Below are 12,770 nucleotides of genomic sequence, written 5' to 3' on the forward strand. Positions count from 1 at the left end.
CCACACAGTGTTCAGAGAGAACATTAAGAACATTCCAACTTCGTCACACCACGCCAAAGATCCCCCAAGACAAGGGCCTGCAGCCCCTGGGGAGGGGCAGACAAGGATCCTCCAGGCCAGAGACCCCCCCAGGGCTAGGACCCCCAAACCCATAGGGCCTCAAGGGAGCCCTGGGGCAAGGGCTCCTGCAGGAACATTCCTGGCCTATGTCAGGGAGCCCCCCAGGGCTAAGGCCTCCCTGGGATCCCCCCATGCCAGAGGAGCCCCAGGGGGAGGTGCTGGGGACAGTCTGAGCACATCCCAGTAGAGCTCAGAGGGCTGAGCCCCCAAACCCCTCTAGGAAGGAGAGGTTCCACATGAACCCCAAGGGCGTGAGGGAGGCAGCCTGGGCATGGGGTCACATGCCCTGTCTCTGGAGTCTCTAGTGGCCACCTATGGGCAGGGCCTTGGCTTCCCCTTTCACTCCCATGACCGTGGGGCTCAGCTCCCTCCGAGAGGAGCACCCCACTCTGCCCCAGCACCCCTCTCCACACGCCAGGGTCCCCCGGCCTGTACCCCAGCACTGAGGGCAGGAGGTTGGTGGGATGGCGTCAGACCTTGAACAGTTGGATACCAGGGTGGTGGGGCTGCTGGGCTCCCATGTCCCCTCAGCCAGCCCCCCAGACGTGGGGGGTGGGGGGCAGCACTGGGACAGCTCCCCAGTCACCCGCCCCAGTGCTTGGCTCAGCCGCCTCCCCAGGCAGGTGGCCCTGGCCCACCTGTTACACCGATGGCCGCACCAGGGCCCAACCTGCCGCCCCAGGAACTGCCCACAGAGGAAGTTCCCCCGAACCCCCGTGAGTTAGAGCTGGGAGGGTTCGTCCCCCCGAGAAACCCAACCCCAGTGTGCCAGCCCCCCCCAGGCCACAGCTGAGGAGCCAGGGCCCTACCCCAGGCGCCACAGATTGCAGAACCCCATTGGTGCCCCTGCCATCTGGGGGGGGCTGCCCCAGCGGTGCCCCCCCAGGCTCCCACCCCAGGATCTGGGGGTGCCCCAGCGGTGTCCCCCCACCCCAGTGTCTGGGGGGCTGCCCCAGCAGTGTCCCCCAGTATGTGGGGGGTGCCCCAGCAGTGCCCCCCCAGGCTTCCCACCCCAGTGTCTGGGGGGTGCCCCAGCGAAGTCCCCCCCGCCCGGGGCCTTGGAACAGCCGGCGGGGGGGGGTGGGGACCCGGCCCGAGGAGCCCAGCCCGGGTTTTCCCCGGAGCCCGGTGCATGCTGGGATAGCAACCCCTCCGCCCTGGGGCGCGGGGCACGCTGGGAACGGAATCCCCAGGGCTGCCCCTGGCCCCCACTGCGCATGCCCGGGAGGAAGCTCCCTGCTCTGCCCCCTCCTCTTCCTGGCACTGGCTCCGCTCCGGAGGGGGGAGGGCGCGAGGGGCCGCCGCGAGACCCCCCCGCCCCGCCATGAGCCGAGGTAGGGCCCGGGGCCGCCCCCCCCCGCCGCTGGGGCCGGCCGCTCCCCCCCGGGGGGCCGCCCCCCTGCACGGGGCGGGGCGGGGGGAGCCCGGGGCCGCCCCCCTGCAGGGCCCCGAGCCGGGGGGGGGCCCCGGGCCGGGGGGGGCAGGGGGCAGCGGGCCGGGCCGGGCCCGCTCGGGGGGGGCCCGCTCGGGGGGGGCGGCCGGGCCCGGGCTGGCCCCTCGGTGCCCGGCGCTGCAGGGACACGGGGCGGGACCAGCCCGGCCCCCCCCGCCACGCCCCTGTGTGCCCCGGAGCTGGGGGGCCGCGGCTCCCCGGGGGCGGGGCGGGGCGGGGGGCCGGGCTGGCGCGGGACGGTCGCGGCCCGGGGGGCGGGGTTCGAGGAGGGTCCCGGGTTCGAGGCAGGCTGCCGGGAAGCGAGACCCCTGGCGCGGGCTGGGTCCCGGCTTGCGCCCGTCCGCCTGTGGCATGGGCAGAGGGCCCCGCCGCCAGGGGCACAGCAGCCCCACGGAGGAATGGGGACGGGGTCTCCTCTGCGCGCGTACAGCGCCTGGCGCGGGCGATCGAGCTCCCCCCGGGGCTGGGGGCCTGGGGCATCGGTCCGGCTGGGCGGGCGACTCTCTCCAGAGCTCCGGGCCTAGGCGCAGCTGCCAGCACCCTCTGCTGCCCCCACCCACCCCCACGCCCCTGGTCTGAGCTGGGGTCCTGCCCCTGGAGCTAACGGCTGCTGGGCTGGGACCCCGGTGCTCCTGGCCTGCGGGAGGCGCGACCCGCAGTTGGTTCAGGGAGCAGCTTGAGCCCCGTTTTCTCCCACGCCCGGGTACAGAGGCGCTGTTCATGTGTAGTGCCCTTCCCTGGGCCTTGTTGGGCGCTAATCGACGCTGTCCCTGCAGGACTCCTGGGACCCCCGCAGCCAGCTGTTTCCCTGAGCCCTTCTCCCCAGCTGTCCCAGATAGGAGTCCCTGGGCCTGACACCGAAATGCAGCCACCTCTGGGGTGGGATGTGGCAGCTGTTTTAACACTCCCCAATAACCCCGGGGGGCATGGGGCCAGAAATACTGTTTATTGAGTCTCCCTGTGTTTTTATCCTGTGGATCAGCATCAGAAATCTGGGCTTCCAGGGCCCAGATCCTGGCAGCATCCCTCAGCGTGGGGGGCATCATCTCTGGGGCATTGTCCGGTTGGGCACATGCCATGTCTGTCAGGCCGTGCTGAATCCCAAAGGCGGAACCGTCCTCCCATCCCAGGCCCCTCGCCTCGGCATTTGGGCAGGGAGTGCCGCAGGCCGCATGCGTGTCCTGGCTTCCCACCTCTGAGCTCGCTGTCTCCCAGCCTCTCGGTTCTCATTTTAAGCCCCAGAGCTAGCGAGAGAATCCGGCCCCATCACAGCCCTGGGAACCTGGGGTAAACCCTGCCTCTCCTGCTGCTGCCCGGCCTCTGGCAGCTCGGATGGACCTGACCAGCTCGCGGTGGGAGCTGGGTTTGGTGGCTTCTGGTGCATTTCCCAGCAGAAACCCTGCTGAGCTCTAGCCCCTGGGAGGCAGGTGCTGGGCTTGCCGGGGAGCCCCAGTCTTCGCGCGCTGGGGGTGCCGCGGCTCATGCTTGGATCCTGCAGCACCAGGGTGGCTCCCTGAGGCCACTCAAGTGACGCCTTCCCATTGCGGGAGGAGACATGGCCCCTGCGTTGACCTGGACGCCTCTTTAGCTCACACTGGGGTTGTCAGGCTGGAGGAGAGGGACTGGAGCCAGGATCCTGGGTCTAGCCCTAGCTCCGGGATTGGGGGTCTAGTGGTTAGAGCAGGGGGCTGGAGCCAGGACTTCTGGGTTCTCTCCGCAGCTCTGACTCACTGTGTGCCTTCCAACTAACCCCTTCTCCCTTCTGTGTCCCCATCTATAGCTCGGGAGTAGCAGTGAGGGTCCCTGCACCCGGGGCTCAGCGCTGCCCTGTGCCCAGGAGCCGAGCCTGCCGGGCACGGGCACGGGCCTGAGCTCAGAGCCCAGCAGAGAGGAGCCAGGTCTCTGTGCCGGGCGCCCTAGGCCCTGCCCAGTGGGCCATGGGGGCTGTTCACCCCGCTGAGGCCGGCACTGAGGTGGGACCCTCCTTCCTCTCTTCCAGGCGTGGGCTAGCATCGGCTGCGGCGAGCTCGCAGCTGTGGCGGACGGAGTCGCCGGCGCTTCCCGGGTGAGGGTGCCCGGCCATGAGTGCAGGAGGGCAGCGTGTGCGCACTTAACGCCAGCATGTTCGCAGCCATGAGCAGGTAGGAGCCGGGCTCGGCCCCCATGCCAGGGCCCGGCAGGGATTAAGGGACCCGGCAGCTGTTTGCCTTCTCACCGCAGGGCCCCGGCAGCGGTTAGTAGGTCAGGCGCGGCCGGGGATTAACGGGGGGAGGATTACAGGATGCCAGGGTCTGGGGCAGCGTGGGGCTGAGAACATGCAGGCTTCTGACGCCCCTCACTCCCAACCCGCAGCCCCTGCTAGTTCAGCCCTGGGCTCCCCTCAGCTCTGCCGGTGCCCCTCACTCCTGATTCCCAGCCCTGGGCTCCCCCCAGTTCTGCCGGTGCCCCTCGCTCCCAACCCGCAGCCCCCTAGGCGTCCCTGGGAGCAACTCCCTGGCTGTTCCCTGAGGGGAGCTGGGCGGCCCCTTTGCTTGCTCAGACTGTCTGGTTCCTGCTCCCAGGAGTCTTTGGGCAGCTGGATCCAGCCCTGCCCCACACCATAACTCCTCCTACTTAGCCCCTCCCACTGGACCCCATAACTCCTCCCACCCTAGACCCCCACTCCATCCCATGACACCCATCCCCTTGCTGCTTGGCGGGTGCTGTCTGTCTCTGTCTGTCCCCCGCTAACCCAGCGCCTCAGTAGGTATCCGAGCGAGGCCGGGGCACAATGAATGGTGGTGATGAGCCCGCTGGTGGAGATCCAGGTGGGTGCCCGGTGGCTGTGCCCGTGGGATGGCAGCGGAAGGTGGAGGAGGGCACCGTGCAGTATATCAGGTAGGGCTTCCCCCTCAGTGTTGGCCCCCCAGCCTCCCCCCCCCCGGGCGGGGCTCCCCAGCCGGCCCTGACCCCCTCCCCCCGTCCTCTCTCAGTCCTAGTGGCACGAACCTCACCTCGCTGGAGCAGACCCGCGCCTACCTCCTGACAGACGGCACCTGCAAGTGTGGCCTGGAGTGTCCGCTCAACGTGCACAAGGTACCGGGGAGGCCAGGGGCTGGGCAGGCTGGGGGCAAGGATGGTGGGGGCCCATATGGGTTGGGGTCGGGACCAGGGTGGGCTGGAGACAAGGGGGCTGGAAGCCCGGGCAGGGGGGCCTGGGGCTCAGGCGGCCTGGGGATATGATGCCCCTTGGGGTCTCACCCTCCTGCTTCCCAGTGGCTGGGGGCTGCAGCCTGGAGGGACCCGACTCCAGTCGTGGGGGATTCGCCCCATGCGAAGGAGTCTGGGGGGGCACTGCCAGGACACACTGCCCTGGGCTCAGATTCCTTGTCCACCTTGACAGCTGCTGTGGGTCAGGAGTGAGGGTCAGAATAGGCAGGGGCTGCGGAAGCGCCCCCCGCCCCCCCAGCTCTGCCGGTGCCCCTCACTCCCGACCCGCAGCCCCCTACTAGCCCGGCCCGGGGCTCCCCCTCCCCCCCAGCTCAGCCGGTGCCCCTCAGTCCCCAGGATGCGACTGTGACGTCCTTTTTTCCCCCCCCGTCAGGTTTTCAACTTCAACCCGGGGGCTGTGGTGGTGCCGCGGGGGGGGGCCGGGGCCCAGGGCGACCAGGACATGACCAAGCTGTGCAACCATCGCCGGAAAACCGTCGCCATGGCCACCCTGTACCGCAGCATGGAGAGCACCGCGCCCCTGGGCCTGCCGCGCCTGGGCCCAGGTAACAGGCGGCCCCCGGGGCCCATCCTCCCCCCCCCCTCGTGGCCCGTCCTTCCCTCCAGCTCTCCCAGGGCCCATCTGGGCTCCCCCAGGCCCCCACCCAGCACATCCTCCCCCTGCCCCTCATGGCTCCACCCCTGCCAGTCCCACCCTCCCCCGGGACTTGATCTGCCTCCCCGATCCAACACCTGCCCCTGCCCTGGATCCTGCCAGTAGAACCTGTTCCGGCCCCTCCCAGAACCTGAGCCCCACGCTCCCCACCCCCAAATCCTGCAGAGCCCGCCCCCACCCTGCGCTGGCTCTCGTCATCCTGGCTGAGGGGAGGGAGGACCTGGGGCGGCCCCAGCCTCAGTCCTGTCCCGCGAGCACCCTGGGCAGCTGTGGGGTGAGGGGTGGGTGGGCCCAGCCTGGCCTGCCCGGGCGCTGAGCCCCCACTGCGGTTTGTTGCAGGGGTCGGGCAGAGCCAGACGTACCACTCAAGCATTGCCAGCTGCCATCCGCCAGCGCCCTTCGGCAGAGTGCCCGGCCCGGAGGGCAAGGGTCCCGGCAAGCCCCAGCCCATGGAGAAGGCCCCAGAGGCGCGAACGGAGCCCTGCCTGGCCTGCCCTGGAGACCGGCCCACCAGCACCCGGCCCAGCCAGGCCTCGTCCTTCCCACGTCACCACAGCGCCCTCTTCGGGGACGTCTTCCCGGGCAGGACGCCCTGCGTCAGCTCCATCAACGGCGCTTACCCGGCGCGCCCGGCCTTCCCCCTGCAGAGCTTTGGCCTGGAGCCCCTGGACGCGGTCCCCCGGCCCTTCCCCCTGGGTTCCCCCGCCGGCCTCCCCTTCCCCCCACCAGACGAGATGATGCCACCTGCTGCCCCCAGCCCCCTGGGGAAGCCTCCGCTCCCCGCCACGCCGCCCCCCGAGGGGGCCCCCACCTGGAGCAGCCGCGCTTGCCCCATGCCAGCAGGGGCCTCCCTCGGCAGGCTGGCTGCCTCCACTGCGCTCTCCTCCGTCTCGTCGCCAGGGGGCAGCGCCGAGCTGTCCCCGCAGTGCTCCCGCCCCTCCTCCGCCTCCTCGGAGCCCGGGGGGCCCCCGCTGGGCCCCAGGCCCCCTGCAGGGGCCCCCCAGCCCTGCAAGGACGAGGCGCCCCCCAGCAATGCCTTAGCCAACCAAAGCAGCAATAACCTGCCAGTGCCCTTAGGCGCCGTGCCCGAGGGCAAGGGGCCGCCTGGCTTCCTGGGCCTGCCCCTGAGCCAGCTGCTTCAGCAGCCGGGTGCCCCCTCCTTCCCCGCCAGCAGCCTGCTGAGCGCGGCCGCCAAGGCCCAGCTGGCCAGCCAGCGGCACGCCGACGAGCCCCCCTCTAGCACTTTACCCGGGCACCTGCTGGGCTCCAACGTGCTGCTCTCCGTGGTGGGCGGGCGGGCGCTGCCCAAGCCCCGGCACCAGCGCCGTGCGCCCACCGTGCTGCGGCTGCTGAAGGACTCCCAGCAGGGCCCAGCCGGGCCGGAGGAGGCCCCCCCACACCGGGCCCGGCCCAGAGAGCAGCCCCCCCGGCCGCCCCCGGGGGCTGCCCCACCGCCCGGGGAGGCCAAGGGCAGCCCCCTGGCCCCCCTCGCCCCCAGCCAGCCGCTGTCATCCCTGCTGAGCCTGCTGGGCACCCAGCCCCCTGGCCTGCCCCCGCTGCCCCTGGGCGACAGCCCCCCCGGCCTCCTGCCCTCCTTCCAGGACTTCAACAGTCAACTCCTCAGCCTCCTCAGCCAGCTGGCCTCCACCTCCTCCGACCTGGCCTCAGGGAGCGCCCCCCAGCCGAAAGCGCCCGCCCCCAGCACCGCCACAGGTAGGGACCAACGGGGGGGACGGGGCCCTGGCTGCTAGCCAGGGTGGGGGGGTGGTGAGAGCCGGGCAAGAGGTGGGGCTGGCTCGTGGGGACCCAGGCAGGGCTTTGGCTGAAGATGCCAGAGCCTCGCGGGGGGGGCAGGAGAGCTACAGCACGTGCTGGGGGGCAGCACCCACCAGTCCCCTCTGACCGAGCCCTTCTCCCTTGCAGGTGCCACCGTCTCGCCAGCCGCCACCAAAGCAGCCTCGGGCTGCGGCCCTAGCAGCGGTGCCGGGGAGGGCAACCTGGGGGTCCCGCGGGTCCCGCTGCCCACAGGCCCCGAGCCCTTCCCCTTCCTGGGCCAGGAGCAGGTGCTGCCCTTCGGAGGCTCCCTGCCCCCTGGCCTCCTCCAGGGCGGCTTCCTCGGCTCCTTGCCCTTCTCCCTGGCCCTGAGCCAGCCGCAGCTGCTGGGCTGCCCGGGGCAGGGGGAGGCGCCACTGCCCGCCCTGGGCCTGCCGGGCGAGCCGGAGGGGCAGGGACTGCAGACCCTGCTCATGGCCTCGCTGCTGCAGAGCCAGCCTCAGTCACCCCTGCTGGGCCTCGGCCTGCCCGGCCTGGACCTGCTCCAGCAGCCTGGCGGCCTCCTCCCGGCCCTGCTGCCCCTGCCCGACCCGCCCTGCCAGGGGGACCTCCCGGATGGGCCCCTGCAGCCCCTGCTCTTCCCGGCGCTGCCCACCTCGCCCGCCGTCCTCGCTTTAAACTCGGCTCTGCTGGCAGCCGGCCTGGCAGCCCCCGACGCCCAGGTAAGGCCGGGCCCCAGGGGTGGGTGGGCACCCGGCTCTCCTCACAACTGGGTGGGTGGCATGTCTCAGTGCCGGGGGGGCTCTCTGGGCATGCCCCAAGCAAAGCACTCAGCTCCTCTGTGGCCATCCAGCAGGGGGCACTTCTTGGGGGTGGGGATGAGCGGGGGGATTAGGGCATCACCTCAGCCCTGCTCTGTCTTTGGGGCTGGGGCGGGGAGGGCGGGCATCTCCCCAGCCCTGCTATCTCCGACCTGATGCTACGTTCTGCGCCCCCAGCCTGGTGTCGCTGGCTCGCCCATGGCACCTACCTCGACCGGCACGATGCCCACGACTACTGAGGCTCCCGGCGCCGAGGGCAGGGCCCCTGAGCCCCCTGGCGCCTTCGGCAGCGCCCCGGTGCCCCCCAGCTCCTCCGGGAGGCTCCACCCACTGCTGCCCCCACTGGTCTGCCCGCTGCTGAGTGCTGCGCTGCTGGGTGAGTGGTGCCCCGTTTGCTGGGGGGCGGGGGTAACTGGGCGGTCCCTGAGGTGCAGCAGGCCGAGCCATGGGAGCAGGGCCCAACCTGTGGTAATAAAGTGTGCGGATGACACGAAGCTGGGAGGCATTGCCAATTCAGAGCAGGACTGGGAGATCCTACAGGAGGATCTGGATGACCTTGTAAACTGAAGTAATAGTAATAGGATGAAATTTAATAGTGAGAAGTGCAAGGTCAGGCATTTAGGGATTAATAACAAGAATTTTAGTCATAAGCTGGGGAGGCATCAATTAGAAGTAACGGAGGAGGAGAAGGACCTCGGAGTATTGGTTGATCACAGGATGACTACGAGCCGCCAATGTGACATGGCCATGAAAGACGCGAATGCAGCCTTGGGATGCATCAGGCGAGGTATTTCCAGTCGAGATCAGGTTTTAGCACCGTTATACAAGGCACTGGTGAGACCTCACCTGGAATATTGTGAGCAGTTCTGGTCTCCCACGTTTAAGAAGGATGAATTCAAACTGGAACAGGTACAGAGAAGGGCTCCTAGGATGATCCGAGGAATGGAAAACCTGCCTTATGAAAGGAGACTCGGGGAGCTTGGCTTGTTCAGCCTAACCAAAAGAAGGTTGAGGGGAGATACGATTGCTCTCTATAAATCTATCAGAGGGCTAAATACCGGGGAGGGAGAGGAATTATTTAAGCTCAGTACCAATGTGGACACAAGAACAAATGGATATAAACTGGCCATTGGGAAGTTTAGACTTGAAATTAGATGAAGGTTTCTAACCATCAGAGGAGTGAAGTTCTGGAACAGCCTTCCAAGGGGAGGCAAAAGACCTATCTGGCTTTAAGATTAAGCTCGGGAAGTTTATGGAGGAGATGATATGATGGGATGTGATTTTGGCAATTAATTGATCTTTAACTATTCATGGTAAATAGGCCCAATGGCCATGATGGGATGTTAGAGGGGGTGGGATGTGAGTTACTACAGAGAATTCTTTCCTGGGTATCCGGCTGGTGAATCTTGCCCCTATGCTCAGGGTTCAGCTGATCGCCATATTTGGGGTCGGGAAGGAATTTTCCTCCCGGGCAGATTGGAAGAGGCCCTGGGGGTTTTCGCCTTCCTCTGCAGCATGGGGCACGGGTCACTTGCTGGAGGATTCTCTGCACCCTGACGTCTTTAAACCACAATTTGAGGACTGCAGTAGCTCAGACAGAGGTGAGAGGTTTATCGCAGGAGTGGATGGGTGAGATTTCATGGCCTGCCTTGTGCAGGTCAGACTAGATGATCGTAATGGTCCCTTCTGACCTTGGTATCTATGACTCCGCCCCCCACTGACTCTCTCTCTCTCCCCCGCCCCCCCCCAGGTGACCTGTCGGTGCTGAGCCCCCTGGGGGCCGCCGGGAGCCCCCTGCTCCAGAGCCAGCCACAGCTGCTCTCTCCTTCCCTGCCACCGCCCCTGGGCTTCCAGCTCTTCCAGGGCCAGCCCCCCGTCGTTGGCCAGCTGGGCAGCTCTAGTCCCCTGGCCTGCCTCCTGCAGGTGAGTGTTGGGGCTGCAGCTTGGGGAAGGCTGGGGGGACTGTGCGGGGGGGTTAGACAGCTCCATGTGGGACATTTGATTCAAATAATTTAATATCTAATTTGCATATGCAGCTAGCCAGATCGGTAGCTGAAGCCCTGCACAGCAGTGGGGGGTTCAGGGGGAGGCGGAGGGGCAGGGTCCCCATCACGCCCGCCAGCTGCCCCTTCCCTGCCCCCCTCACGGCTCTTCCCTCTCCTCCCCTGGCAGCTCAGCCCCGGGTTTGGCGCCCCCGAGAAGCCAGTGACGGCACTGAGCGAAGGCCCCTCTCCGAACCCGCCCAGCGTCCCAGAGCCCGAGCCGCCGGCCCCCTTTGCCCCCTTCTGCACGGACGCTGCACCCGCTGCCCTGCCAAGTGCCTTAGACTCCCCGTCAGTGCCCAGGGCCATGGACTGCCCGGCCACAAGCACCCTGGAGCCGGCCGGGCCAGGCCAGCAGGGAGCACTAGGCTTTGCCACCCCTATGGGCCAGCTGGACACAGGCGCTGCAGGACCCCCCTGCTCCAGGACCCCCCTGAAACGGGCCCGGCGCAGCGCAGAGGAGCTGAACGGCAACATCCCCCCCCGTGCGGCCCCCCGCAGAACCAAGAGCGCCCGCCGTGGGGCCGGGCGGGGCCGCGGGGCCTGGGGCCGCGGGCGGCACTTCAATGGGCAGGCGGGTGAGCTGGGCGAGAAGGCAGCACCCTCGGGGCACCCACCCCACCCGGCCTGGAGGTGCAATGGTGAGATCCCGGTGCCGGGCACGGCCAGCCCACTGGCCCTCAACAAAGCAGAGGAGATAAAGGTACGGAACGGGGGGCCCCTCTGGGCAGGGCAGGGGCCCGAGCCCTGGCCCAGGGGCCCCGGAAGGGGGTGCTGCAAAGCGAGTCACCAGGGTCAGGGTGAGGGCCTAGAGGCCTTGACGCTCAGGCAGGGACTGGAGCCAGATCTCGCCCCTCCTCATGCCTGCAGGGGCCGGGGCAGTCGCCCTGTGGGAGACCCAAGCCCTGGGCACAGGCTCCAGAGAGGTGGGAGGTGCCAGCCAGACTCACTGGGGGGAGGTCGGGGAGCCAGCATGGTGCCTGGCCCAGCCATGTCCTTTGTCTTTGCAGGGGAACCCCGGGAGACTGCGCCCATCCCGCCGGGGCCGGAGAAGGAAGGTCAGGTGAGTGGGGGTGTGACTAGGGATTCCTGTGCCCCCGCCCCCGGGCAGGTACCATCTGCCCCATTCCCTCCCCCATGACGTGCTCTCTTTTTGCAGCGCCCCCCGGCCTAGCACCCGCCTGGAGATGCCACGAGCAAGGGGCCCTACCACCGAGCCAGGCTCCGTCCCCACCGTAAGTGCCACCCGCGGGGTGAGGGTAGGTTGTTGGCAGCAATTGGTTTTCAGCCCAGTTCCTAGTGCCCCCCAGCTGGCAGGGACTGAGCCTCCCCATCTCTCTCCTGTTCCCCACAGGGGTGTCTGGGCCCTTCCATCAGTCTCATTCCATAGCTGCTGGCGAGAGGTCGAGCCCAGAGCAGGCCCCAGGGTCCTGACTCCTCTCCCCAGTGCCCTGGCACCATTCCTTGCCCAGCAGCACCCTCCCTTCTCACCCCCGCAGGAGGACGGCACCCCCGGGCGGCGCCCCCGGCCTGGCCGCCCCGCCAAGAACCGCCGCCGGAAGCTGGTGACGTAGTGTTGGCCCAGAGGTACCCAGGGGAGGCGAAGTTGAGCGTGCCCCAGCGAACTGAGCAGGGGGGCGCAGCTGAGGCCCGGCCAGCCACAGCCAGGAACGAGCCCCCGCCGGGGGCCTGGCTGGAGGTGCCGTTGCTGGCAATGGGCACTTACAGCATGTTTCCTAGCACGGGCTCCTCCCAGCTGGGACTGCGGCCCCGGGGCAGCGCCAGGGGCCCGCTCCAAGCACAAGCCGTGTCTCCTGCGTGCTGCCCAGCAGGAGGCGGTGCCGGGCCGAGGCCTGCCAAAGCACTTCTGAAGCCATTCTGCAATGCAGTGAAATCCCAGGGAGCCGGGGCTGTGCTGACTCTAGGGTGTCAAGGGGGGGCACTAGCCTGTGCTGCCCCCAGCCGCTGCCGTTCTGCCCCCCCCTCGGTATCTAGGCTGGGGGGGAGGGCTCCTCCCCTACCTCAGCCCTGTGGGTGTCTCAGCAGGGCAAGGAACGCCTCAGGGGTTAGCTTAACGCACCCGCTCACCAAAAACCTCCCTGTGCCCCTCGCTGGGGGGCAGCCCCCCGGGGCAATGGTACAAAGCAATAAGCGCGGCCAGCTGGCTGCAGTGAGCCCCCGGGCCTGGGCAGAGCCTGCGGGGGCACCTGGCCCCGCCCAGTGAAGCCGGCTCAGCCATGGGGCACCGGGGGGCCAGGCCCTGGCCCTGGCCTTGTTTTATTTTCTTGTTTTTAACTCCTCCGAGAACACTCAGGTCCGGCGGCTGGCGGGGCCCAGCCGCGCCGCCAGCCCCACCCCCCCACACTACGCGCTCGCGCTCCCAGGCTGCTGGTGGGAATTATGCAAAGCGGGGGCAGGGCCCGGCGGGGTGGGGGCCAGGCCCCGCCCCCCCTCACCGACAGGGGCCTTGCTTTTGTAGACGCTCCCTTCAGGGGTCGTGTAAAAATCTGGAGCCTTCCCCTGGGGATTTGTAGCTTTTCTATGAGAGCCACTTAATTTAACAGCTGGGGGCCGAGGGCCGCTGGCTCTTCCGCGGGGATTTTGGGGTGTTTTGTATCAATTATTAAAATGTGTATTTAAAAGCCTGCTGTGTGTGGCGAGTGCCGTGAGCTCCCCCCTTGGCGCGGCCCCCCCAA

General features: G+C 68.2%; 1 protein-coding gene across 1 annotated transcript; it reads left to right on the forward strand.

The window, feature by feature from the left end:
* Positions 1–1,307: 1,307 nt before the first annotated feature.
* MBD6 (methyl-CpG binding domain protein 6) lies at positions 1,308–12,713 on the forward strand. The gene is made up of 12 exons (XM_084610013.1): positions 1,308–1,454; positions 3,573–4,450; positions 4,546–4,648; positions 5,157–5,328; positions 5,778–7,151; positions 7,362–7,933; positions 8,210–8,408; positions 9,783–9,955; positions 10,205–10,777; positions 11,085–11,137; positions 11,234–11,309; positions 11,574–12,713. Exons 2-12 carry the CDS (start codon positions 4,344–4,346, stop codon positions 11,646–11,648), a joined length of 3,477 nt encoding a protein of 1,158 aa, XP_084466139.1. The 5' UTR covers positions 1,308–1,454; positions 3,573–4,343; the 3' UTR covers positions 11,649–12,713.
* Positions 12,714–12,770: the final 57 nt, after the last annotated feature.

The sequence above is a fragment of the Lepidochelys olivacea genome, assembly GCF_965140295.1.
Source record: "Lepidochelys olivacea isolate rLepOli2 genome assembly, chromosome: 20".
NCBI lineage: Eukaryota > Metazoa > Chordata > Testudines > Cheloniidae > Lepidochelys > Lepidochelys olivacea.

What these genes read in the sequence shown, in the direction of transcription:
- MBD6 (XM_084610013.1), top strand. Translation starts at nt 4,344, where the DNA reads ATGAATGGTGGTGATGAGCCCGCTGGTGGAGATCCAGGTGGGTGCCCG. An exon ending in CCCTGGCCTGCCTCCTGCAG is followed by an intron (nt 9,956 to 10,204) that starts GTGAGTGTTGGG and finishes CTCCCCTGGCAG; the next exon opens with CTCAGCCCCGGGTTTGGCGC. An exon ending in GGCCGGAGAAGGAAGGTCAG is followed by an intron (nt 11,138 to 11,233) that starts GTGAGTGGGGGT and finishes CTCTTTTTGCAG; the next exon opens with CGCCCCCCGGCCTAGCACCC.